At 35.5% G+C, this 27,504-nt stretch overlaps 1 protein-coding gene across 2 annotated transcripts in view; it reads left to right on the top strand.

Moving 5' to 3' along the window:
• The window catches only part of ARL5B (ARF like GTPase 5B), an 87,138-nt gene that overhangs the window by 30,953 nt on the left and 28,681 nt on the right, over positions 1-27,504 (top strand). The window contains exon 6 of one of the 2 annotated variants that reach the window (XM_072651662.1): positions 2,035-8,560. The exons of the other annotated variant lie outside the window; for it this stretch is intronic. Coding sequence (XP_072507763.1) covers positions 2,035-2,083 — 49 coding nt within the window. The 3' untranslated portion in view covers positions 2,084-8,560. Of the gene's footprint in view, positions 1-2,034; positions 8,561-27,504 lie in introns of those variants that run through there. 2 annotated transcript variants of the gene reach the window in all.

The raw sequence follows: 27,504 nt of genomic DNA on the forward strand, positions 1-27,504 counted from the left end.
ACAGTGGTTTTTTGAAGCTCTTGCCATAAATGTTCCCATCTTTAAAAAAAAAAAACTTGTTTTAGGTTTATCAGTGAAGCAGGTTTGAAATAGTTGTCATCTGTGTAGTTGACACTTGATTTTATAAAGCCTTATCTGCTGTCCAAATCATTCTCAAATTAATAATAGTAATAATACCATGCTAGGACAATATTTTATTCGTAATTGACACATGCATACATATATGCATATGTGTGTGTGTGTGTGTGTGTGTGTGTGTGTGTGTGTGTGTGTATATATCTTTAAAGTTTACAAAGAATGCTATATAGATTATTCCATTTGAGCATCCTAGGTACTCTATGAAATAGATGTCATAAGTGTTGTTAATCCCATTTTGCACGTCAAGAAGCCAGGGCTTAGAAAGGTTACCTGACTCGGTAACCTCTCAACATGTAAGTTATGTATTAGTTTTTGCTTCTGTTATTGAATTTGTGTCAGTTTTATTCTGGAGGAAAATGACGGAGAGAGCGTCATATAAATGTGGTTTCCCCTGGGTTCTTCAGGTGAGATGTAGCCTAAGATTGAGCATTCCTTATCATTCTTTTAGATCTACTTTGTACTGTACTCTTAAATTAGTTCCTTAGGTAGGAGGGGCAATATGAATTATAGTGTGGCTCTGTTTATTTGGGATGAACTTTTCATAGAGGCAGCCTGGTGTTGTGAAAAGAATGCTGTAGAAGGAGGAGAGGAGACAAACCTAGCTCCCAGCTGTGGTTCTGTTGCCGTCAGTATAACCTGGTACCTCTCTGGCTTTTTATTTCCTCATCAGCAGTACGAAAGGATTGAATTAGGTGGTCTCTAAAGTCCCTTTTAATTCTAAAATCCTCTGGCTTATGATCATCATTACAACTGACTTTGGAATAGAGAAATAATAGTAATGAAATTAGCAGACTTCATAATTACATTAGTAACTATATTATTAACTGACAAAATACTTGATAGTATTAGAAGACTGTTTATCCTCCTTCCATAGGGGCCTGTTCTTGATAAACTAAAGGTTGTCCTGAGGCGGTCTGATAGTACTGGTATGGTATAGAGCAGTCAGTTTCAAGTCCTTTCCAACCCAGATGCCAGTCCCACAGAGTAACTTTATTTCTTCCAAACTAATTAGTAATGAACTGAGACCCTTCTGAGCTTAGCTAAAACTATATCTTTTGGATTATGCCATAATCATTACTAAATTTAAACATCTTTCTTTTTTTGGTGCAGTGGGGCCCCCGATTTATTCCACCTCTATACCAGCTCTTCATATTATAGTTTCAGAGTTGCCCAAGTCCCTCATGTTATCCTAAATATTAAAGGCTGCTGTCGTCATTGTGGGTAAAAAGCACTAGACATGGAGTCCAGGGGACCTAAGTTCAAACATTACATCAGATAATAGCTGTCTGACTCTGGACATACTACTTAAATCTCCCCTAGCCTCAGTTTTCTCATTTGTAAAATGAGTGTAATAATAGTGCCTGTCTCACAGAGTTGTTGAGGATCAAATGAAATAAGGTGTAAAGTTCTTTACAGACCTTAAGTACTACATAAATGCTAGCTATTGCTATTGTCATTACTGTAGATAACAAGACAATAATAATATTGGTAGTTTAAAATGAGATTCAGAAGTTAAGTGATTTGCCTGTGACTGAACAGCTAAGTATTAAACCAGTCTCAAAGCTAGCACTGCATACTTTCCTGTATGCTATAACTAATAGGTTTGAACTTGTTGAGAAAACTATTCAGTAGGCTGTTTTTATCTTCTGTTTTTGAAGATGAAACTGAAGGAAATTTCTCACCAAGTTGAACTAATAAAATCTCATGATTTTGTTGAAATGAATCTTTCGCTTTGATATTTTTTTCTAACGTTTCTTATATATGAATGTCAAAATGTTCTAATATGGCTGTACTGTCAGTGTTGGATAAAAACTGTAAGAAAAATCAGAGCTCAATTTTTAAGCATAAAGCTTTGTTTTCCAAAGTAGTTGCATTATTATTTCTGGTTGTTTTCAGGTTATGCCAAGGTCTAGAGTGGATGACTTCCCGAATTGGTGTGAGCTAACTTTTTGTTCAAGAAGGACTGCTTCTATTTATTCTGTGGACGTGGACATATTTCCTGGTACTTTTGGCTGCTTAGGCAGCGGCATGTTTAATTTATAACAACACAAACCTCTATGAGCAACACTTGAATCAAGTGCAGCCGAACTGGAACATAAAATTTTTCTTAACATTTTAAAAATGCACTAATCCTCAGTTGGATGAACGTAACGTGTCTGTGTTTCAGCAACAAAGTTCTCCTGACTACTTATCCTAATGCATTCAAAGGATGGCCTTGCCAGAAACATTTGTCATAATGTTTTATACTTTCTGTAATATTGAAAACATACTATTTATCTGAACCTAACATGCCCAGTTCTTTTCATTTATTAATTTTTAGGCAAATGTTGATCTGGAAGAGCACTAGAAATCACAGACTAGTGTTTGCAGATTTGGAGGGGGAGGTCTAAAGGTTATCTCCTTTTCTATATTATCCATCCTTTGTGCACAGAATTTTAACCCAATGAAAAATATGTATGAGTGATATCTGGAATCCTAAGAGTTATGACAGTTTTACCCACCAGTGGGTAAAGGTCCTCACTTCACAATGCATGTCATAGAAGAATTTGTTAAATTCTTAGTATGGCTTTTTAAGGGTTCATGTTCCTTGTTCTTGGCCTATAGAATTATGATTAATTTTCTATCTGTATGACTTGGGGAAAGGGTATATATCTGATCTTAAAGTTGGCCAAAAATCGAATCAGGATGAAAGGTTAATTGAGAGTGAAGGTTTGATATAAAGTTTGGCAGCTCTTTCTGACATTTTATGTATAAATGCCACATTAATTAGTACACATTTATAGAGGAAGTCTTGAAATCATACCAGCACTAAATTAAAACAGATCACTTAAAACATCTTTTACTGTCAGAGACAGCCATATAAACAGCAACATTTTCAAATGTTCATTGTGTAAAGAACAACAACACAGCTCTAAGTTGTATAATCTGGGCAATATTAAAGCCTAAGTGAATAAATAGGCCATTTCATAATTGATCATATATAAAGTATGTATGTCTATAATATGTCTACCACCAGCAGTACATTACATGGAAAGTATGTGGCTTTTAAAAAACCTGTTTTGAGGTTTTTATTAAAATAGGTTTGAAACAATTGCCATGTAGGTAGTTGGCCTTCATATTCATACTCAAGCCTTACTTTCTACTATTGAAATTCCAGGCAGCTGCTGAAATAAATGCAAATGTTCATCGGATTGCTTTTAGATTCACAGTTAATATGATAACATATATTAATCATGTAATGCTTTAAAGGTAACACCCTGTCAGTTGTCTGCTTTATTAAAGAATGATCAAAAGGAAAAGTTTTCAAGAAGTAGGTAGCTATTTTGAAAATGACACCAAACACTAAGTTGATGAGGAGAAATATAGAATTTCTATGTTACTTTTTTCACGTTATTTTTGCTCAGCTGAAAAGGCCAAAATACATACTTTTATTCTTAAACACCACCACTTTAATTCATCAGTATTTAATTTATTTGGGTAAAAAATTCAGTATTCGTAAGAATATTAGAATGGATATTCAGAACTGATCTCTTAAATTTAAAATCCTCATTAGAACATGTGTAAACCAATTATTCTTTATTATTGTTTTTAGTTGTCATGACTTTTCTTGTACTTAGTTAAGCTGTATTTAGTAATGCTTTATTGATTTCCATTTGGTGACAGCATACACCAGAACTGAAAATGTTCATTGTGAAGGTTTTCACCTTTTAGGAATCAATTTTTATTTTCATCTGATATCTAGTTTACTAATTTGTGTGTTTTGAACCTTTTTCTTAGAGTTTTATGCTTAGTAGTGGGGAAAAATGATTTTTAGCATAATCAAAACCATAAGAGGGAAGGAAAAGCAAACAAATTGATATGCATGTTAATAGGGTAAAATTGTAAATACCATTTAAGCACAAGCACACCATGCTTGCGGTTATTTTCTACTTTGGTTACACTATTTATCTTTAAGTAAACAGTGGGAGAAAAAAAGTTTTTTTTAAAAAAAACTTTACAGCATATTCAGTACACCTCTTTCTATTCTTAAATGAAAAGTTGGTATACTTGTTGCCTAAGAGATGATTGGCTGGCTTAATTTTCTGTCAAACTGTAAGGTTTTAAAAATTTATCAACATTACATTAAAATGTTTAAAGTTATTTATTTTGATGAACATCTGCCCATACAAAGTTATAATTTCTTTAAAAATACAATATGGCTTTTATTTTCTAGATTCTATTCTAAAATGTCATGTTTGCAACTAAGAATTGTTTCATGTTGATAGGGTATTGAAAATGACAGTTCTGTTAAGATTTTGTGTCAGCTTTTGGCAAAAGTTCAACTGTGAAATTCATTCAAAACTTTACAAAGTATTTCAGAATTTAAATTAGATATTTTTATTTCACAGTAATATAAAATTAGTTATCCTTTACTCCAAGAGAATGTTTTGGCACAAAAGTATAGTAAGCATACCATTCATTGTAATTCATCATTAGTATTTAGCATTTTATTTTAAACCAGTATAATAAGAAAGATGTGTCTTCATAATTGCTTAGTGCCTTGGCTCATATTTTAGTGAAATTATATTTTCAAAGAAAAACAAATTTAAAGATGGATAATCAACATTATGCTTTTTAGAGATTGTATAGAGAAAAAAATTAGCTTATCTAATAAATGAATTTATTTGATTTTTACATCCCTTTAGTTCTCTTCCTGTATTGCTCTAATGACACTTCTTACAAGCAGTGGAAAAGGAAATTGAGACTCATAAAATCAGCGTATTTAGTTTATTTATGTTTTGTTTTCAAGTAGAGGATAAAGAAATAAAACTTGACCACAGGTTCATATATGCTGTTATAAATGATAATTAAACTGCCTTTCTTGTACGTTTGAAGACTGCGTAGGGATTTTTTTTTTTGTAAGTCATATTTTCTAGCCTAAAATCCATAATTCCTAACAAAGGAAGGTCATAAGAGGAGTCTTTTAGCAATTAACTACTTTTCTGACTGGTGGAAAAGTATATTTGATACCTTTGTAGTCATAGGGCATAGTTTACATTCCAAAATGTAACAACTCCTTTTATATCCAAAATTAAAGTACTCTTTAATAATATCTACATTATAATTTTGGCCTCTTGAATTGATTGTGACTAACGTAGTAATATTTTTTTTTTTTTTATGTTCATTTGTGGGAAGGTAAGATTAGTGAGAATGATCTTCCTATGCATTGAATGTTCTTGTGAGAATCAAAATCTTCTGGTCCTCTGTGATTCGATACATTACTGAAAGTATCTTGAAAACAGTGACCTTGGCTCATAGCCTCTTTGGTTGAACATAATACCTGTTTTTGAATCTGTAATGCAAAAGAGAAATTGGTTTGTTTCCTGTGGAAACAGAGCCTTCAGTGAAGTAGCTTTAGGCTGTTAGACTACTGGTGAGAACAATAAAACCCTTTTGGATCATACACAGAAATTATAGTGAGTTCTGTTCTTTTGAAATGAGGACACTAATGACAAGTACACAAAAGTCACTAATGGCAATTTCTAGGCAGTTTTTGAATGTTTTTAGAAGTACATTTATCATGTCGTCTAACTCTTGACTGTATGTGAAGTGTGTGTGTAGTAGGAAAAACTGAGCTCATGCCTGTGAGTAGTTACATTCATTGGCATTTATCTTGCAAAGTGTGACTACAAGAGGCTGAGTTGCACAGTACATCTAGAAATGTTCAAATTTTAGCCTTAATTTTTATCCACTTTTAAAGTGCCCTTCAAAATGTTCTCAGATACAAGAATATTTACAAGTTTACTTTAAGATGCAGATGTTTTTTAAGACCAGATACTGATATAGTGGGGGGGAAATGTTACATGAAATGCAACCGCTTCTCTGCTGATTTATTCAAAGCCCCTTGCGCTTTATCTCATCTGGGATTTGCCTGTAGTAGATGAAGCAAATATGAAATAATCAGTTGATATCCACTGTGAGATGTACATATGTGTGATTTTCATCTCAGCTGAACAAAATATTGTTCAAAAATATTTCAAAGATTTTAAAACTGTTTGTAAAGCAGCCATGTTGTTTGCAAGTACTATGCAGAAATTTAACTTTTCTTGAGTGTTTCCTTGTTGGAATGCAAGTGGTATAAATGGGCTTTGAAGAGTATGGGTGCTAGCCCTAAATGCCATTCTGTTTGACTTTTCCAGCTTGTAAGAACTTCAGCATGGGTGTACAACCAGTATTTTAAATTTGAGATTGTGATTCTTACACTGATGGTATTTCATATGTAGAAGTTTTCCTAATGACGTCCCTCTTGTCTTCATCCACTTATTGTTATGAAGACTTGCCCCATATTATGCTTGCATGCTAGTTTTAATGTTTCCAAATGTAGTGTTCTCTTAGAGCATTCAGGACCATGAATTACTTACACAGGGCCAGACTGAAGAGCTTAATAAAAACTGTTGAAGTATTCAGAGTAGAAATAGAAGCAGCTGTCTAAGCATATGGCAAGGTGTAAAATGCTGAGTAGGTATTTGAAGATTTAAAGTTTCTGGAAGCTCAGATTAAAATGTTAATGAGGGTACTTTTAAGCAATTCAGAGGTAAAGTGGATGCTTTCATGGAAGGGTCAAAGGGTGTGTCAGAAAATTTTGTTCTTGGAAGTAACGAATTCCTCCCTTTTGAGGCACTTAAAATTACTGAGAAGCACAATCTCTTAGTCAGGACAAAGTAACCCTAAATAAAATGTCTCTTTCTGCACATCTCTGCATCATCAGATGATAGTAAAAAGACAGTGTTTAAGAATTTAGCAGCATAGTCACACCAAGGGGCATCCTGTGCCTTTGTGTCAGAAAACCACATGCTTGTCTAGTAAAAGTAGACTGAAACAGTGTTTTCTGCTTGTCTCGTGAAATAGAAAATGTGTTCGGGGGGCAAATGAAAGTTGCAAAAATTTTTAATGTATGATCTTGTAAGATTTTGAATAGTAAATTTACCTCATTAATCACCAAGTGGTGCTTTGATCAAGTTGTGGCATATCATGATGTGAATTTTGTGATATTTGTTTTTAAAACTATTTGAAAGTACAACTTTTAAATTAAAGGAGAGCGTATCATTTTTTAAAAAATTGTGTGTGCAAATAGCAGAGTTTACATATATAGGTCAGTTTTAGATAAATTAAGACAGGAAGTGCTCAATGATATTTAGTGAACTGAATGAACAAATTTCAAGGATAGCACGAATTCTAAAGGTTAATTCGTTTCATATTATAATGTATTTCCCCCATGTTTGTGAGGAGGTGTCAAGTGAGTGTCATCAGTTTATCTCCATTCCCATTGTTTGAGTTCTTTAAAAAAAATTAATTTATCTATAGCTACTCTTAAATGCAGGAAATATGAATCGCCCTGATATGTTCTCTTGGAGTAAACTGCTCAGTTCAGGTGTAGTAACTGAGTTTTTTAATTGATAAAAATATTTAACTGCTGCTATTTCATTCAAAGGATAAACAGTTATGCTTATGATTTTTTTAAGCTTCTGTAGTAGCTAAGATAGAATTTTCTATTTGCAACCATTTCATGGAGCATTTTTTTTTTTCAGAACTATCCATAAAGCAAAGATAGCCTAGCCCCAACATTTATTCCAATCAGGTTTAATGTAATGGTTATATTTGCACATTGCCATCTTGACATAAATGGGTGCTTTTAGAGTTAAAAGTGAAAGCAGCAGGCTCTGTGTATCAGCTTGCTATTTGCCTTAGAATGTAAAACCATTTCAAATATTTATGTTTTATATTTGTGTACATTTCTTAAGATTTAAAAGTGAACAGTTGTCATCCACCAAGCATCACATTTCTCTAAAAACTATAATGTTTCTTCTGATCAGCTCACTTGGTTAGAAAATGGTGCTAATGAGGCCAAAGTCAAGGTTTGGATCCCTCTGTGGGCCACTTAATTTTGCACAAAAAAAAAAAAAAAATGTTCCACAGCAACAGACTCTGCCCTTAACCCCAACCAGCTGACTGATAGCTATGTGCCATTTCTCATAATAGGAATTAAGAATATGTGAATGATTCAATGCAAACCTGTCGCCACTAGTGGAATAACTAATTTAAAGCATTTTCTGGTTTAAGGAGCATATTTATAAGATAGCAAAATGTCAATGAAAAATTCAACAACTGTATTCCCTTATGGGAGAAGCTTAGGTTGGGGAGGCATGGCAGGGTTCTGTCTGATGAAAGAGAATGGTTTTCCTTTCTGCTGTTGTATTTTAGTGGATTGTTTGCATGACTACTTACCCAACTAAAGGGATGCTGTTTGCTTTGGAATGTCCCATCTTTTTTTCAAACAGGTTTTAGCTTCTTTGCAATCACAGTGCAATATTGTGTACTATTCATGTGTTTTCAGTCAATGGTTTATTTTTGTCATAATAAATAATTACTTTTTCAATATGAAGTGTCGTGTTGACTTCTTTCCTTTGTAAAACTGAGAAATATTTAAATTCATCTTCATATACCTCTTCAAAAACGAAACATGTTTCTTAAACTTGGTAGTCCAGTAGTGCAGGGAATCATATTAATTAGTTTTCATGAGAAAGAGTTCTGTTTTTTCAAATTCTCTAGAACTGACTTCCATTTGTATCTGCATTCTTAATGGCATGGTGGCTGGGGAAAAGTTTTCATCACTACATCAGGAGCAGTGTAACAGGTGTATTTTGGGAAACACTGACTTGGTGTAACCTTCTTCAGACCTTTGCTATGCAGTCCATGTTCAGCTATTTGTTTCCATCTGAATTTCCTCCTTCTACTCCATTCCCCCACAAACAGATTATTTTCAGGATTATCTGAAAGGACTTAAGAGAGGGGAAAAAATGGTATTTATTGCTACTCATTCACAGAGGGCAAAAAATAAAGTCCCCTTTTATTCCCCTTATAAAGTGGATTGTTGACAATTACCCCAAAACCTCAGAATTTGATTGTAACAGTTCTCTATTTCCAGGCTAGTTCATTGATCTGATCCTCCCTATCCAAAGTATGGGACACCATCCCTCAAACGACTTACTGATCTTTTAAAGAGTGAAATGTATCAAATGAGCGAACAATGCAAAATACTTTGCAAACCTAAAGTAATATATAAATACCAAGTTCTTATCCTTAGAGGACCTCTGAAATCTAGACTGGCTTTAGAGGAAAAGTCCTCATGGAGTATCTGTATTCTAAAGCTCCACAGTAGTGCTTGAGCTTGCTAAGATCTCAAATAAGATACCCAGTCTTCTGCAGTTGCTTCTTCCTAGTTGTCCAAGAACACAGCCCTTGTAACTTTCTATAAGGTTTGTTAAGTCCCCAACTTTTCACAAAGAGGATCAATTAAATTCTTTTCAACTTTGAACCTGAACTTAAAATCTAAAGAATCCTTGATAATAAATGGTCTTCCAGGTATTTTTAATTTGGGAATCTTCCACTGGTCTATAAGATTCAGATTCCTAGATTTATGTAATATAGAACAACAGTATCTTCACTTTGCCACGTCTTACATTCAGTCAGTTGCCAAATTTTGTTTTTTATTCCTGCAACATTTCTTGTATCAATCTTCTTTTCTACTCAACTAGCCACCAGGCACTCTAGGTCAGGTCTGCTTTTAATTTCTCCAATTTATTCTCCACACATTTGCCAATTTGATATTCCTACAGTGGAAGTCTCACCAAGTCCCTCACTCCCGATGAAATGACATCAACTTTGGTAGCTATGGGTACCCTTTAGGATAAAACAAAAATTCTAATGTTTGACATTTGAAGCCTTTCAGTATCTGGCTCCTAACTCTTTACCACCTGATCTTACATCACTGCTTTTCTAGTCAAACTCCTGTTTATTTTTCCCCATACATGAAGATTCCCTATGCTTGAAATGCCCTCTCTCATCCCTTCTGCCTCTTTAGAATCTAAAATCCTTTCATGGTGCAGTTCAGGTACCCCCTTCTATATAAAGCCTTTCCTGCAAGATGCTTTGCATTTGTTTATCTGTACGTGTGTTTGCCTTCATCTTCCAATTAAAATTATCTTCAAACTAGAAATTATTGAATAAACATATGTAGTTAATTGATGGCCAAAGTGGGTGAGGGTAAAGAAGCTCTAAATTATCCAGGGCTGGCAGCATATATCAACTGGTACATCAGCATCTGGCCCCAGGAAGTTCTATAGGCTAAGTAAGTGCAGTGATGGTGGGAGTTCTCAGAGTTTGGGGCTCAGGCAGTGATTATTATTCATAGAAGACGTACTTTATCAAAAACTTTGCTAAAACCTGCAGCATTCCCCTCACCTGGGTAACCTTGTAAAATAAGAAATTATGTTAAGACTGTTTTGTTTCCAATGATGCCCTCATGGCTTTTCATAATCACCTCTCCCATCCCTAAATTTCACCAATCATCTTTGTAATTATCCTAGATTTCCTTAGTATTCTAAGTCAAACTCGTGGACCTATAGTTTAGAGACTGTTTTCTCTTTCGAAAATTGAGACATTTGCCTTTTTCCCTTTTAATTTTTCGTGTTATATAATCTTTCAGATATCACTGATTTTAGTACTGAGCACCCGGCCTGGGGTCAGGAAGTTGTTTACTTATTTTTCAGGCATACTTGACTTTGTGACTACTTTTGAGGCCTTTCTTGGCAAAGATACTGGAGTAGTTTGCCATTTCTTTCTCTAACTCATTTTACAGATGAGGAACTGAGAAAAACTGGATTGACTTGCCCAGGGTCACATGGCTAGTAAGTGTCTGAGGCCAGATTTGAATTCAGGAAGAAGAGTATTCCTGACTCCAGGCCTGGCACTCCATTCACTGCCACCTAGCTTCTCAGAAGACCTACATTCGAATCTAGCCTCCGACACTATCTGTGGGCAAGTTACTTACCTCTGCCTCAGCTTCCTCATCTGTAAAACGGATAATAGCACCTACCTCCAGAGTGATTGTGAAGATCAAATGAAATAATATTCATACAGTGCCTGGCGCATAGTGGTATATAAATGTTAGCAATTTTTTTATATCCTTTTTTTTGCCCATTATAATATTGGGGGGAAACCCACCTCCTTTTTTTGTTGTTGTTGTTGTCTTTCTGGCATCCATTTGGGGTTTCCTTGGCAAAGATACTGGAGTGGTTTGTGAGTTTATTCTCTAGCTTAGTTTCATAGATGAGGAAACTGAGGCAAACACACTTAAGGGGATTGCACAGGTAGAAAGTGTGTGAGGCCAGACAGATTTGAACCCTGGAAGAGATTTCCTGACTCCAGGGCCAGCACTATTTACTGCATCACCTAGCTTTCATCTGTGTGCTAGACAGTTACAGAAAATATTGGGGAGAAAAAGAGACTCCCTCAAATATATAGGCCATCATTATGTATTGACGGTGTGCGTGTATATGTATGTGTGTGAGAGAAGGAGACAGGGAGAGAGAGAAGGGGGAAGATGTTATTTGGGAATGGCTCTTTTGAACAGGCAGCATTGATAAAGCTTGAAAATAAGCTTTATTTATGCCTTTTGCTTTTATATTGACATAATTTCTGTATGTGCCTCTTCCCTTATCTCCACCCCAAATCACATTCTCCCTTATAACAAAGAAAAACAAAGCAAAAACAAGTAAAATGACGGTATTTGACAATGTAGACAACATTCTGCCTTCCTATTCCACCACCTCTTTACCAAGAAGATGGAGACAGAGCAGGCAACATTTTGAAACTAAGCAGATGCACTAAAATACCATTTTTTAAATGGGATATCACCTCAATATTTTTTCTTTTAGCATACATATGCTAAAATATGCTGTCTCTTCCTATCTAGAAAATTATCTTCCCAGTGAGTAAAATGCATGAACTGAGAGAAATGATTATTAACCAGTGATTTGGGGACATCCAGAATTCCCCCTTTTTGCACAGTCCTCATTTCATAGTTAAGCCTCTTGAAGGACAGTGAATTAACTCCTCAGTCTTGGTCAGACCCCACCAAACCTTACAAAGAATCTCTAATCTCAGATGAAGTTCACTCAATCAAGCTTCGGTGGTCATGGATGCTTTTATTTAGATTGCCCAAAGGTGGGAATAATCTGTGTATAGGGATTGTCCCTGTCCAAGAATGACATGATATCACTCAGCCCCTCACTTTTCTTCATAAAATACACCTCTCATTAATTGTTAACCAATTAGGTATCCTCAGGAATACCCCGCCTCCAAGGACATATAATAAGCCTGCCTTCATGAAAAATGCAAACATTATTAATAAAATGACTAGTCACCCAGAAATAATGTCTCTTGAATGTTTTGAATGCCATAGAACAAAGTCTAGTTTATACAAGTAATTTTACTTAAATCTCTGAGGAAAAACAGGAAATTTCTGGTTCCTTTATGCCAATGATTTATACAGTAAGGGACAGTAGGGCCTTGGGGAGGGAGAAGAGTTATATTTGAAGATCTGATCTCAGAGGAAATAAAAGTTGAACACAAGGAGAGGTCTCCACTTTCGGGTCTCCTTTGGTTAAAACCACTTTAGCTAAATGGCATTGTAGTGGGTGACTTTTGCTTTTGGCTTTGTTGGCAGAACACTGGCTTCCCTGTGGAACTTTCTGAGTCGTTCCTGTGATTCCCACGCCCTTTTCCCCATGAGGTGAACAATGTTTTCTTTATGCCTTAGTAGGGAAGAAAAGTGAAGGGAGACTTACTGATAGTAGCACATTATCAGAACCTGAGTTCAAAACTCACCTCTGATGCTTACTAACCTATCTGACTTTGGGCAAGTCACTTTAATGTCCTTCGGTCTCAGTTTCCTTATCTGCAGAATGGGAGAGAGGGTAAAGGGTTAGACTAGATGGTCTTTGGGGTTTTTTTCAGCTCTAGATCTGTTAGCTTACGATTTAACTTGTAACTCCTCGTCTGGGTCATACGTTTGCATTTTAAAAGTGGGTATATAGAAAGACTTCAAAACAACCCACTGAATCAGTCAGGAAAAGTGTAATTCCAAGGCATCACTAAGAGAGTTAGTTTTGGATGGAGTCCTTCCTAGAATCCTCAAGTGATAGCAACATTTTGCTCTGCTTACGTGTCAAGCTGATCTCTGATGGATGAATCATAAATACAGATAGACTCAATACTAACACTAATCTTTATTATACATGTTTCTTGAAGGTAAAAAGTGTCTCTTTTTTTCTTTCTTTTTTGTTTTTGTATCCACAAGGCCTAGCCAAGAGCCTACCACATAACAGATGCTTAATAAATCCTTGCTGAATGCATGGCTCATCAATATAGAAACAGTTTCTCCATTTACAGTGGGAAGAAGAGAGAATTTGTCTGATATTTCAATGTCTGGGGTGAAGGGTGGTTAAATTTCATGGACCTCCACAGCAATTTATAGTCTTCAAAGTTTTTTACATTTCCATTTCTGGCATTCTGAGTTTCAGGGGCCATCTAGAGGCAAATTGTTGGTAACTTATTTAGCATATGTCCTCTAGATGGCAGAAAAGGATTTTGTTTTACAATTTCGAAGCTTTCTGGGATATTGAACCAAAGTATCTCCATCGGCAAAAGCTTTGGGTCTCTTGTAGCAAAGAAAGAGTTTATGGTTTTTCACAAATGTATATAGCACAGTAGACCTCAATGACTCAGACTAATTGAGAGAATAGTCAAGCTGAGTTAGTGGAAAGTCTGATTTCTAGAGTTTCAAAAAGAAACACCCTTTTTATTGCTTTCCAGATACATATAGGAACTTAAATGAAGAGTTACTAAGCATCTTATCGGGGGAGATTTTTCTGGGTTTACTTTAATGGGTGGTAAAAGTCATTTTTAAAAATTTAATTTAAATTCCATTTAAAATTTAATTTTTTTCAAGTAACAAACATTTATTTTCTCTCCTACTTTCCTCACCATTAGAAGGCAAACACTTGTAACAAATACACATACACATGTTAAACACATGTGTGTACAATACACATATGTACACATATACATGTGCTTATGTCATGGGAAAATGTTATATATGTATATATCTCCAATAAAAGTTAATATCTTTAATAACATGTATTATGTCTATCATAGATAGTCTGTTATGTATATATGTACACATAATAAGGTAATTTGGGGAAGGAAAGTCAAATGAAGTTAATTCCACAGTGAATGTATGTATGTATCCAGTGTATTCTCTACATTTGGTACGCACCCATGTAGACTCAATATCTTATTACTCAGGGTGTGGTGGTAAATGTTCAACAGTTAGCCTTCCATTAAAAAAAAAATGTTCTCAAGACATATTTTTAAGTTCTGCATTATTAATATTTTCTTCATCACGTTCTTAAGTCTAGACAATCAACAAAACAATAAATCAAGATCTGATTTGTAGCATTTACAGATTTCTGAGGTGTCAATGCATTTAAATATAATAATGCCTCTTGCAAGCTGGTTCAACCTAGTTTCAGTATACCACAAACTGTGATGCTTCAAAGATCTGTGACTTCAATGGCATTGATCTTCCATTCGCTGAGTAGATTGCCAACACCTTTGCATCTTACTCAATGGTTTGGGGGGAGTGGAGATAGCTAAAAAATGTATCATCCTGAGCCCAATTTGGCAATCTTTGAATTTAGCCAGGCTAGTCCTCATGTGGTAGACGCACAGTTTACCAAATGATAATATCCACGTTAAAAGTTTCTCAGGCTGTATTGAACCTGACAAAACTCTGCCGGCACATCTGGCAAAGAACCTGTAGTTGCCTTGATACTACAATGAAAAGTCAAGGCTGCTTAATTAAGGAGATCCTGCTCACAAAACAGAGCAACTGAATTCTTTAAGACATTTCCGATTTCCAATCTCTATACATTTTATTTCTCTACTTTTTTTTTTTAAACTTAGGACTTCTATCCAGTGTAGAATTTTATAATGTGAACTTCTGGAGTGCAGCTTGGTGTTTATATGACCTTACCATCGGGGGAACAATAAATCATACAGGTGAAGGAGCCTGAAGGAAAAATGACATTTCTCCTTCATAACAAAGGAAACCTTATGGCTTTGGACTCTCTTAAAATTAGTTTTTGGATGTTCTCTTCGAAGTCCATAAAACTCTCTTAAGGGAAATAAACAGCAGCTGTAACTGATGCAAAAGTTTCAGAAGAAGGAAAAAAATGTTCTCATTTAAAGCAGCTTTACTTATTATATATGCTTACTATGTGTAAGGGCCCCAGATTTTAAACAAGATCTAACAATTCACTTCTTCATTATGTTTATATCATTCATTATGTTTTTAATATTTGAATATCTGCATAATAAAAGATATGATAGATTTCAGAGACTGTGAAAGAGCAGTGCTTTCCTTACTGTAGGTGGATTGACTCAAAGGGCTCCAAAGACAAAAACCGTCTTTTTGATATGAGTGTCAGATTTGGGACAACTTGAAGCCAAAATATCCTCCCCACTGGATACACCATGAGTCAACTCTGCCTTCTGTAAAACCTGCCTCTGTGGAACATCAGCATTCAAAGATGGTATTTGGATGGTGTTTCTATAGACCGGGTAGAAAAGAAGGTCAGTACTGGCATTATGATGAAAATCTAAGTCTATAATATTTGAAGAGTTCAATTCATTGAAGAGTTTCTTTAGCAATGATCTTTGAAGGAAAGGTAAAGTTATGTGGAGAGACCAACTTTGAATCAACATTATCATTGAATTTATTGACTCCTGGCATTGTGTATCCTTGTTTGCAGGTTAAAATAATTCTCATGGTCTGGCATAATGGAGCATATTCTTGGCTTAATTGATAGGATTTAGTGAAGTGTGCAGAGTTGGAGAGAAGTTAGTAATATGTTGGGATAGGGATAATACCTGTGATTGCAGTGATATAAGGAACTCCCAGATGAGAAACCTTCCTCTGTCAAGGAAAGTCAGCAACTTTCTGTAACAATAGTTTTAGAGAATGACTTTGAGAACCTTGAGGTCAAATGACCTGCCTAAGTCATGTGGGTCTAAAATACACATAGCCAGTATGGTTTGGAAATGGGACTTGAATGGAGATTTTCTTGGTTCTGATTCCCACTCTATCCAATATGCATGATAACTCTTTAGTCTCTAGGTGGTCCTAAATAGTCATAGCTACTTTTATACAGTCTTTCCCCTACCCACTAGTTCCTCCTTCGCCTTCCTCCCCTCCACAGGCAAATAGATCCTGAAACCTAGGGATGTGACATTTGAGGCCAAAATTTTGCACTTAACAACAGCTCAACACTGCTAATGTAACTAAAGAACCTCCTTTCTTTAGGAGGAGGGAGGTGAGTTGTAGAGCAAATAAGGTCTCTAGGCAAAGTCTCATAAGCAAAGTGCTCAAGGTTAGCTTGGGTCCAGGTGATATTTACTCCCCAGACTATTTTTTCCACTCTGGAATTAAGTACCAGGTATTCCTATAAGTATATTCCTAGGGCTTGCTCTGTTACTGGGATGAAAAAAACCATGTCAAGTTCTTTGCAAATTTTAAGGTGCTATGTCATTGTCTAATCTATTTTCACTTTCTTTTATTTTTCAATTAACATGCATTTTTTCTACTAGGCACCCTTTCCCAATTTAATAAGGAAAAAAGAAAAACAAACATCTGTAATCAAACCAAACAAATTCACATATTGCCCATGATTACAAATGAATGTCTTTTTCTGTATCTTGAATCCATCATCTCTCTGTCAGGAGGTGAGAAACACTGTTCATCATCAGTCTTCTGGAATCATGATTGGTCATTGCATTGATTCATCATAATTCTTAAGTCTTAATTGATTATCTTCAAAGTGTGGTTATCATAAAGCATGTCTCAAAAGTCGTAGTGCAATTTTCACTAGTAAAATTTAAAACTACTCTTAAAACTTTTGAGATATCTGTATAATTTGTTCTCTTGGTTTTGCTCATTTCACTTTGTGTCTGTTCATACAGATCTTCCCCAGTTTATCTAACTTCATTCCTTTCATAATTTCTTATATCACAATAATATTGTATTACTTTCATATGTCATAATTTGTTCAGTCATTCCCCCATTGATGGGCACCCCTTAGTTGTGTGTGATAGTATTATCATTAGTTTGTCTTCTGCTGATTTTTGCACAGACCATTAGTCTGAAATGAAACAGCTTGTTGTTGTAGAAGAATAAAAGATGCTCAGGAAATTAAAATATAGTTAGATAGTTCTGTGGCTTAGTACCTATCATGGACTGGAAAATATGACTCCCTGGGAAAAGAGACTCCCAGTTATCATTAATTAGATTCCACATTCCCAGTGAAAATTGTAAAGTGGCCTTCCTTTTCTGAGTTCCTCTAAACATCCTGTTCTGGTGACTCTACATCCTGCTTATTTATTAGGAAGCAATACAGTTCTTGTCAATAGTGTCTTCTAGTAGCATCCTTTCAAGCTAACTGAGAGGGCCATCAGAGGGACACATTAAGCTATTATCAGCTGCTTATACATTGGTATGAATGAAGGCTACGAGAGAGTGCAAAGAGGTCTCTAAAGGAGACAAAGAGCATACGTAAGATTTCTGTAAACAAACTTTGCCGTATTTTTGTTTTGCTTATGAACATTGGTTTTAAAGCATTCATAACATACTCTTTATGTTAGCAAAACAAAACAAAACAACTTGGAAATAAAGTACATGTCTATAGAATGGGGAGTGACTGAACAAATTATGGTCTATCAATGTAATGGAATATTATTATCCTATAAGAAACAGTAGATGTTAAGTAGGGGTGTCCTGGTAAATGTTTGACAGTTGGCTCTCCAAGGAACAAACAAATGTATACATGATACACTTTTATTTTTTAAATAATATTTTTCCCAATTGCATGTAAAAACAATTTTCAGCATTCATTTTTAAAGAAAATTTGAGTTCCAAATTTTTTTCCTCCCTCTTTCCCCTTCCCATCCCTAAGATGGTAAACAATTTAACAAAGGTTTCACATGTGCAATCATGTAAAACATTTATATATTAGTCCTGTTGTAAAAGAAAAAACAGACCATAGAAAATAAAGTGAAAAATAGTATGCTTCAATCTGCATTCAGACTCCATCAATTCTTTCTCTGGAGGCAGATAACATTTTTCATCATGCGTCCTTTGGAATTGTCTTGGGTCACTGTATTGCTGAGAATAGCTTAGTCATTCATAGTTCTGTAATGAACAATATTGCTGTTACTATGTACAATGTTCTCCTGGTTTTGCTTATTTTGCTTTGCATCAGTTCATGTAAGTCTTTCTAGGTTTTTCTGAAAACATCTTGTTCAGCATTTTTTTATAGCAGTATATTATTCCATTACAATCATATACCATGACTTGTTCAGCCATTTCCCAGTTGATGGAAATGCCCTCAATTTCCAGTTATTTGCTACCACAAAAAAGAGTTGCTATAAATATTTTTGTACAAATAGGTCCTCCCCCACTTTTAAAAAATTTTTTGGGATACCAACCTAGTAATGGTATTGCTGGGTCAAAGGGTATGCAGTTTTTTAGCCCTTTAGGCATAGTTCAAATTGCTTTCCAAAATGTTTAGATCAGCTCAGAATTCCACCAACAATCCATTAGTATCCACATTTGCTTTCATCCCCTGCAATATTTATCATTTTTCTTTTCTTTCATATTAGCCAATCTGATAGGTGTGAGCTGTGCAACAACTCAGCATTGTTGCATTTTTTCACATGACTATAGATAACTTTGATTTCTTCATTTGAAAATTGCTTGTTCATATATTTTTTTTACTGTTTATTTGTTTTTAATTTTTAACATTCATTTCCACAAAATTTTGAGTTCCAAACTTTCTCCCCATTTCTCCCCTCCCCCCACCCCATAACACCTTGCATTCTGATTACCCCTTCCCTCAGTATGCTCTCTCTTCTATCACACCCCTCCCTTCCCTTATCCCCAACTTCTCTCTTTTTTTGTAGGGCAAGATAGATTTCTATACCCCATTAGCTGTGTGACTTATTTCCCAGTTGCATGTAAAAACAATTTTTAACATTCGTTTTTAAAATTTTTGAGTTTCAACTTCTTTCCCTTCCTCCCTCCCCACCCATCCCCACTGAGAAGGCAAGCAACTCAATATAGGCTATATATGTGTAGTTTTGCAAAAGACTTCCATGATAGTCATGTTGTGTAAGACTAACTATATTTCCCTCCATTTTATCCTGCCCCCCATTTATTCTATTCTCTCTTTTGACCTTGTCCCTCCCCAAAAGTGTTTACTTCTAATTACTCTCTCCTCCCATTTGCCCTCCCTTCTATCATACCCCCCAACCCAGTTGTCCCCTTCTCCCCTACTTTTCTGTGGTGTAAGATAGATTTTCATACCAAGTTGAGTGAACGTATTATTCCCTCCTTAAGCCAAATGTGATGAGAGTAAGCTTCACTTTTTCCCTCTCACCTCATCCCTTTTCTCCTCCATTGAAAAAGATTTTTCTTTCCTCTTTTATGAGAGACAATTTGCCCCATTCCTTTTTTTCCTTTCTCCTCTCACTATATTCCTCTCTCATCCCTTAATTTTATTTTTTTAGATATCATCCCTTCTTATTCAGTTCTCCCTGTGCATGCTCTCTCTCTCAGTATATATATATATATATATATATATATATATATATATATATATATATATATATATATATATATATATATATATATATATATACATATATGTATATGTGTGTATAATCCCTCCAACTACCTAAATATTGAGAAAAGTCTCAAGAGTTACACATATTATCTTTTAGAAATGTAAACAGTTTAACTTTAGAAAGTCCCTTATGATTTCTCTTTCCTGTTTACCTTTTCATGCTTCTCTTGATTCTTGTGTTTGAAAGTCAGATTTTCTATTCAGCTCTGGTCTTTTCATCAAGAATGCTTGAAAGTCCTCTATTTCATTGAGTGGCCATTTTTCCCCCTGAAGTATTATACTCAGTTTTGCTGAGTAAGTGATTCTTGGTTTTAAACCTAGTTCCTTTGACTTCTGGAATATCATATTCCAAACCCTTCAGTCCCTTAATGTAGAAGCTACTAGATCTTGTGTTATCCTGATTGTATTTCCACAATACTCAAATTGCTTCTTTCTAGCTGCTTACAATATTTTCTCCTTGACCTAGAACTCTGGAATTTGACTACAGTATTCCTAGGAGTTTCTCTTTTTGGATCTCTTTTAGAAGGTGATTGGTGGATTCTTAGAATATTTATTTTGCCCTCTGTTTCTAGAGTATCAGGGCAGTTTTCCTTGATAATTTCATGAAACATGATGTCTAGGCTCTTTTTTTGGTCATGGGCTTTCAGGTAGTCCCATAATTTTAAAATTATCTCTCTTGGATCTATTTTCCAGGTCAGTTGTTTTTCCAGTGAGATATTTCACTTTATCTTCTATTTTTTCATTCTTTTGGTTTTGTTGTATAATTTCTTGGTTTCTCATAAAGTCATTAGCTTCCATCTGCTCCATTCTAATTTTTAAAGAACTATTTCCTTCAGTAAGCTTTTGAACCTCCTTTTCCATTTGGGTAATTCTGCTTTTTAAAGAGTTCTTCTCATTGACTTTTTGCACCTCTTTTGTCAATTGAGTTAACCTATTTTTAAGGGTGTTATTTTCTTCAGCATTTTTTTGGGTCTCCTTTAGCAAGCTGTTGACTCCCTTTTCAAACCCTTCCATGGCCTGAGACCATTCTGTATTTATTTTGGAGGTACTGGATGCAGAAACTTTGACTTCCTCTCACAGTATGCATTGTTCTTCCTCATCCGAAAGTATGGAAGAAAATACCTGTTCACCAAGAAAGTAACCTTCTATAGTCTTATTTTTTTCCCCCTTTTTTGGGCATTTTCCCAGCCAGTTACTTGACTTTTGAATCCTTTGTCAAGAGGAGGGTATACTCTGGGGACCTGAAAGTTCTCAGTTCTTCCAAGATGGCACAGTCAAGGGAGAGGAATTTACTCTTTTCCTGGCCTGCACACTGGTCTGGGAGCAACCAAAAACTTTTCTGCCCAGAATCTGTGATTAATAGAATTCCCTCTCCACAACTGAGTCCAGCTCGGCTTACCCCAGGACCATACTCAGGGCTGAGATTCAGATCAGCTGCTTGTTCCCCCAGGGACTTTTTAGGGAGAGGGCTCCAACAATGGATGCTGCTTCTGCAGTGGCTGCTGCTGGCAGAACCAGATTGCGTTCCCCTTCCCAGATGAAAAAGCTTTCTCACTGACCTTTGAAGCTTTCTTTGGTGCTGGTGGGTTTAGGGAATCTGAGAACCACTGCTGCTGCTGGGAATTCCACCCCTGAGGCCTGGTCCAGTCCTGTTCCTGTTGGTACCAAGTGGCCAAGGCTGGGCTGTGCTCCGTGGGCTGTGCTCTGCTTTGTACCCCATGTGATAGACCCTTCCTGTGGGCTCTCCAGGCTATCCTGGGCTGGAAATCTTCTTCACTCTATTGTCCTGTGGCTTCTGCTGCTCTAGAATTTTTTTAGAGTCATTTTTTACAGGTATTTCATGGGCTGTGGAGGAAGAGCTAGAATATGAGCATCTTTCTACTCCACCATCTTGGCTCCACCCCCCACTTCATATTGTTTGATCATTTATCAATTGGAGAATAACTTGTATTCTTATAAATTTGACTTAGTTCTCTATATATTTTAGAAATGAGACCTTTATCAGAGACACATGCTATAAAAAATTTTCCCCCAATTTTCTATTTGCCTTCTAACCTTGGCTGCATTGATTTTGTTTGTACAAAACTTTTTTAATTTAGTGTAATCAAAATTATCCAGTTTACATCTCATAATGCTCTTTCTTCTTTGGTTGCACATTCTTTCCTTTTCCATAGATCTGAAAGATAAACTATTCCTTGCATTCCTCATTTATTGTGCTATCATCCTTTACATGTGACATATTTTTTTAAAAAGTTTAATCTACACTATTAACATTTTCTCCATCGCTTTCTTAAATCTACGCAATCAACAAAACAATAAAGCAAGGCCTGTCATAGCATTTGCTGATTTGTGAGGTGTAAATGCTTACACTGAAAGCTTAACTATTAGGTCTTTTGAGCTAGCTCTAGTGCATCTCTGGGTAAGAAGAACTCAGAGAAATATTGGAAGAAAAATATGAACTGATAAAAAGCAAAATCAGCAGAATCAGGAAAATAACATGTAGAATTACTACCACAATGTAAGCAAAAAGAACACTAAAATGAAGGACCATAATCTTCTATCTTGGGAGCTGAGGAAATATACCTCCCACTTTTCCTTGGAGAGGTGAGGTCTGGTGGCTATGGAATTTTGCATGTCTTGTCAGTCATGATTATTCTGTGCGTTAGTTTTACTTGTTTTTCTTTGTCTCACTTGGTGTAGTGGTGGTGGTTGTGGTGTTATGTCAAGAAATGACAATGACATAAATAAAAGAATTGCTATTCTTTTTAAATGAGGAAAAAGATAGGTTTTTACAGTTGGAAAAGATCTGGAAATCTCTTTCCACTTCTCTCACTCCCTGCTCCTCCCCCAAATGACTTCATTTGCACAGGGGAGCAAACCAAGAGGCAAAGACCCAGAGGTAATAAACAGTCAAGATTTGAACATATATATGTGTGTATATATATATATATATATATATATACACATATATATGTTAAATATACATACACATATTTTTATATACATGTTTTAAAAATACTCAGGCCACCTTCATGCTCTACTTGAAAAGTCAGTTACTGTTACACTGGGGAATTTTGGAACCTTGCTTAGAACCTAACTGAGTCCAAAAATGTTGCCCAAAGCCATATAAACACCTGACCATTTTATGACCTTGGATGATATTTGCTATATGTCTTCTAAGGTCAATGTGACTCAGTTCAATTTAATGTTGAAAAAGTAAGCAAACATCTAGCTTCAGTGGGTTTATTAATATTCTATTGAGGATTGACAGGATGGGATGATCTACAAAAGTTCCTTCTAGCTTGAAATCCAAGGAACGTATGGGGATGGAAAGGACTTTTGTGATTTCCCTCACTTTTCTTAGGTTTTAAAAAATTATTTTAGTATATTCACAGACAGCCTGATTTGAATGATTATGAAGAAGTAAAAAGGAAAGACAACTTTAGGGCCCAATGATCAAAGAAAGCAAGCCTTAAGTCTGTTTCCCTGGCTGGAAGGCCCTTGGGGACCCTTGTGGCGCATCGCATGCTTTGATGAAATGCTTAGGTCTCCTGAGTTATGGCTAAAATCTTTGGTTCTATTGCCAATACCCAGGTGGCTGTCATGGGAGTTTATGAACTAAAAATTACAAAGCACATGATGGAAGGGGGTGTAAATGTTGCAGGGTATAAATACTGTTCTTTTGGAGTATCATTTTATCTTCACAAAAACTATGCCAAGTCATAACTTTATAGCTGGAAGGAAACTTAAGAGTATGTTCAGCATGGAACTCTGAAAATATGTTGAAAAACACACTTTATTCATTGTCTCTGAGTTTAATTCCCTCTGAGGTAAGTCACCTGAGTCTCAGGTCATCCTGTTGTGTTTCACTACTATGTACCTTTCTTTCTTTTAATTTCACTCTTTTTTTTTTAAGCTCCAAATTATGGCTCTTAGCATGCTGTCTTCCCCAATAGACTGTAAGCTATTTGAGAGTAGGGATTAGATTTGATTTTCTTTGTACCTTTAACTTTTACTATAGTGTCTAGTAGGTAATAACCTCTTAAGAAGTTAAGAAGTTAAGCTCTCTCAGCTGTAAAGTGGAGATATTAATAGTATCTACCTTGCAAGGTGATTGTGAGTTTTAAATAATATAATATTTGTAAAAAAGCACTTAGTACAATGTGTGGCATATAATAGACACTCTGCAAATACTGATTACAGTTCCCGTTCCTTTCCCTTTAATAAATACTTCACTTATTTCTATGCAGTGAGCCTCTTCTTATAACAAAGATTAACAAAGAAATGGAGTTCAGCAAAACCAGCTAATAAACTGTATACATGTGATAGATCATTCATAGATCTGATACATCATTCCACATCCATAGTCTCGTCTCTTTTCTGAGGCCAAGACTGGTCATTAATTAACTGGTTAATTACACAGAATTCAGTTTCGTTTTTAACATTTTTTCCATTTATATAGCTGTATTTATTAGATATATTGTATATATAGTGTATATTGTTGGGTCATCTCCAGTCATCTTGATGAGTATCTGGTCACTGGATTCAGATGGCTCTGGAGGAGAAGTGAGGCTGGTGACCTGCACAGCCCTCCCTCACTCAAAACAAAGTCAAGTGCAAGTCATGTCATTGCTTCTCTGATGGCATGGTCTTCTTCGGCAGCAAAGGACAAGCACAAACAAAGCAAAACTTCACTTGCCTATTTTTTTTTTTTATTTATGAATCAGTCAGGGATTTATTAAGCACCTATCACTACCAGTCATGTGCTTAACATCTAGAAGACAGATATGAAACTAACCCTTCCCTTGAGGAGTTTACATTCTTGTTTCCTTTTCCATCAGCTTTTCTTTGATCTGGTTATTCCTTTTAATTCCCCCAATGATTAGACAACTACTTCTTCAGCCATTAAGTGCATGAGGTCAACTCCAGTCTGCCTGAAAATTCAGTAGTAGGAAAAAAAAACGCTACAGCAGCTAATAGATAGCTTGTTTGTGGTTAGACCTGGTAACTGAGTAGTGAATGTCCTCATTAGAGTTATTTTCCAAGTCTATCTTAATTGAACTCTTGTGATCTATACACAGTGTGGATTCAAAATGAATTGACCTTTAGAGTCTTATTTACAAAGTCCTGGAGTTCTTCCAATACTTAGCTAAGGGTAAGTCCAATTCAAATCAAATTTGCCTTGGGGCAAACACTGTTAATATATACAAGTTGGTGGAGGTTTAAGTAGGTTATGTTAACTTTAAAATGAGCCTTATTTTGGAATCATGTATAACATACACACAAATACATACATATATGCGTATGTACATTTTCAATACAAATCTGCAATTTACATGCATTATTTAGACAGATAAAGACGAAAAGAAATTGTATTCTAGATTAGAGCTATTGCACAGTGAATAAAAACTGTGGTTTCATTGAGCCAATCAGAGCTCATTCTACATTTCTTTAATTACCAATATTACAAATAAGTAAATTTTCATGATTCTCAATGTAGATAGAAACCTGCATTTTAATATCCTTTCATTCATTCTTTTAAAAACATTTTAAAATTTATTTTAAAGTTATATTTATTTTATTCTTTGTTTTATTTGAGGTCCAAGCTGTTTCCTTCCCTCCCTCCCAAACTCACACTAGAGAAGGCCAACATTTGACACATATATATGTGAAACTGTACAGTACATAATTCTGTGTATCAGTTCTTTCTCTGGAGGTGGATAAGCATCTTCCTTTATAGGTCCTTTGATTTGAATATTTATACAAATCAGAATAGCTTAGTCATTCACATTTACAGTTTAAACAATATATCACTTTTTAGTGTATAGAACATTCACTCTTCATTATTTCATTCAAGTCTTTCCATATTTTCCTAAAATCAACCTGCTCATCGTTTCTTACAGCACAGTAGTATTCTATCACAATTATATATTGCAACTTATTCAACCATTCCCCAGCTGATAGGCATCCTCTCAATTTCTTTGCCACCACAAAGAGAACTGCTATAAATATTTTAGAATATATAGGTTCTTTTCCTTTTCCCCCGATCACCAATAATGGTATTGCTGGTCAAAAAGTATACATAGTTTTACAGCTCTTTTGGCATAATCCCAGATAGTTCCACCAACGGTGTATTAATGTCTCAATTTTTCCACATTCCCCTAGCATTTGTCATTTTTCCTTTCTATCATTTTAGCCAATCTAGTAGATGTGATATATCTCAAAGTTGTTTTACTTTGTATTTCTCTAATCAGTAATTTAGAGCATTTTTTATAGGACTATACATAGCTTTGATTTCTTTATTCAAAAATTTCCTGTTCATATCCTTTAAACATTTATTAATTAGGTAATGACTCATATTCTTTTAAAGTTCACAAGGTTCTCTATATATTTGAAATATGAGACCTTTATCTGAGCAACTGCCTATAAAAATCTCCACCCAATTTTCTTCTTTCCTTCTAATCTTGACTGCATTGGTTTTATTTGTACAGTCTTTTTAACTTAATGTAGTCAAAATTATCCATTTTTATGTCCATAATGCTCTCTACCTCTTGTTTATTTATAAATTTTTCTCCTATTCGTAAATCTGATAGGCAATATGTTCTAATTTTCTTATGATATCTCTCTTTAGTCTCTCTAGGTCATGTATCCATTTTGACCTTATCTTGGTAAGTGGTGTAAGATATTGGTCTATTTATACTTAGTTTCTGCCACTTTCCAGTTTTCACAATAATTTTTTATGTTAATTTACTTTTAGTTTTCAACATTCACTTTCACAAGTTTTAAATTTTCTCCCCTTCCCTTCCCTTCCCCCTCCCCAAGACACATGCAGTCTGCTATAGACTCTACATATACATTCCTATTAAACATATTTTCACATTAGTCATGTCGTATAGAAGAATTAGAACAAATTTTCCTAACAATTTTTACCAGTGAATTCTTATCTGGAAAGCTAAAATCTTTACATTTATCAAACACAAGGTTTCTGTAATAACTTACTACTTTGGCTGTTAACTTTACATTAGAATATAACTTTGCTCCCTGGATGTGGGGGAATAATGTCTCAGGCTTCATTTTTTTTATGCTGTCCTTTCCTGAGCTTTAGCTGGAGGCCTTTGACCTCTTGGGTCTTCCAGTATTCTATAATCCGAGGCCAGGTGTGGATTGCTCCTCCCTTGGGCTATAAGTGACCTCAAGTACTGCTCTCAGCCCCTGAGCCATAACCAGGGCCCCCAACCCCACTGCCACCCCATACCCTCTTGTTCCTTGTGGTGCTTCAGGCAGGGCTACAAACATCAGCTCACGCCTCTGCTGGGGAACGCAAACCAGGGAGTCTGCTCACTTAAGAGTCACCCCTGCCATCTGGGACCACCCTCATTAGCGTGTGGTCCTCACCTGGATCCACAGTCTGGAACCATGTCTCCTCAGAGCACATGGGCCCTGATAATCTTCCCTAGATTAGCTGCCCAATCCCCACTGACACAGGCTGCTCCCAAGGCTTGTAGTTGACTGGGGAGGTCAGATCTTTCCTAACCTCCTCCCACAGGCTAGACAACTGCTTTATCCTGGCTTGTAATTATTTCTGCCTCTCTGATATTTAATTTGAGGTCTTAATTTATTTGTAGGTGATTTCTGGAGTGTTTCTGGCCTTATTCCGCCATCTTCCCACAATTCCCTCCCTTACTTTGTTCTTAAAAGATGTGGTCCTCAAGATGTGGATTTGTAAGAGGAGATAATGAGAGGACTT

This window comes from Notamacropus eugenii, chromosome 3 (genome assembly GCF_028372415.1).
Source record: "Notamacropus eugenii isolate mMacEug1 chromosome 3, mMacEug1.pri_v2, whole genome shotgun sequence".
Lineage (NCBI taxonomy): Eukaryota > Metazoa > Chordata > Mammalia > Diprotodontia > Macropodidae > Notamacropus > Notamacropus eugenii.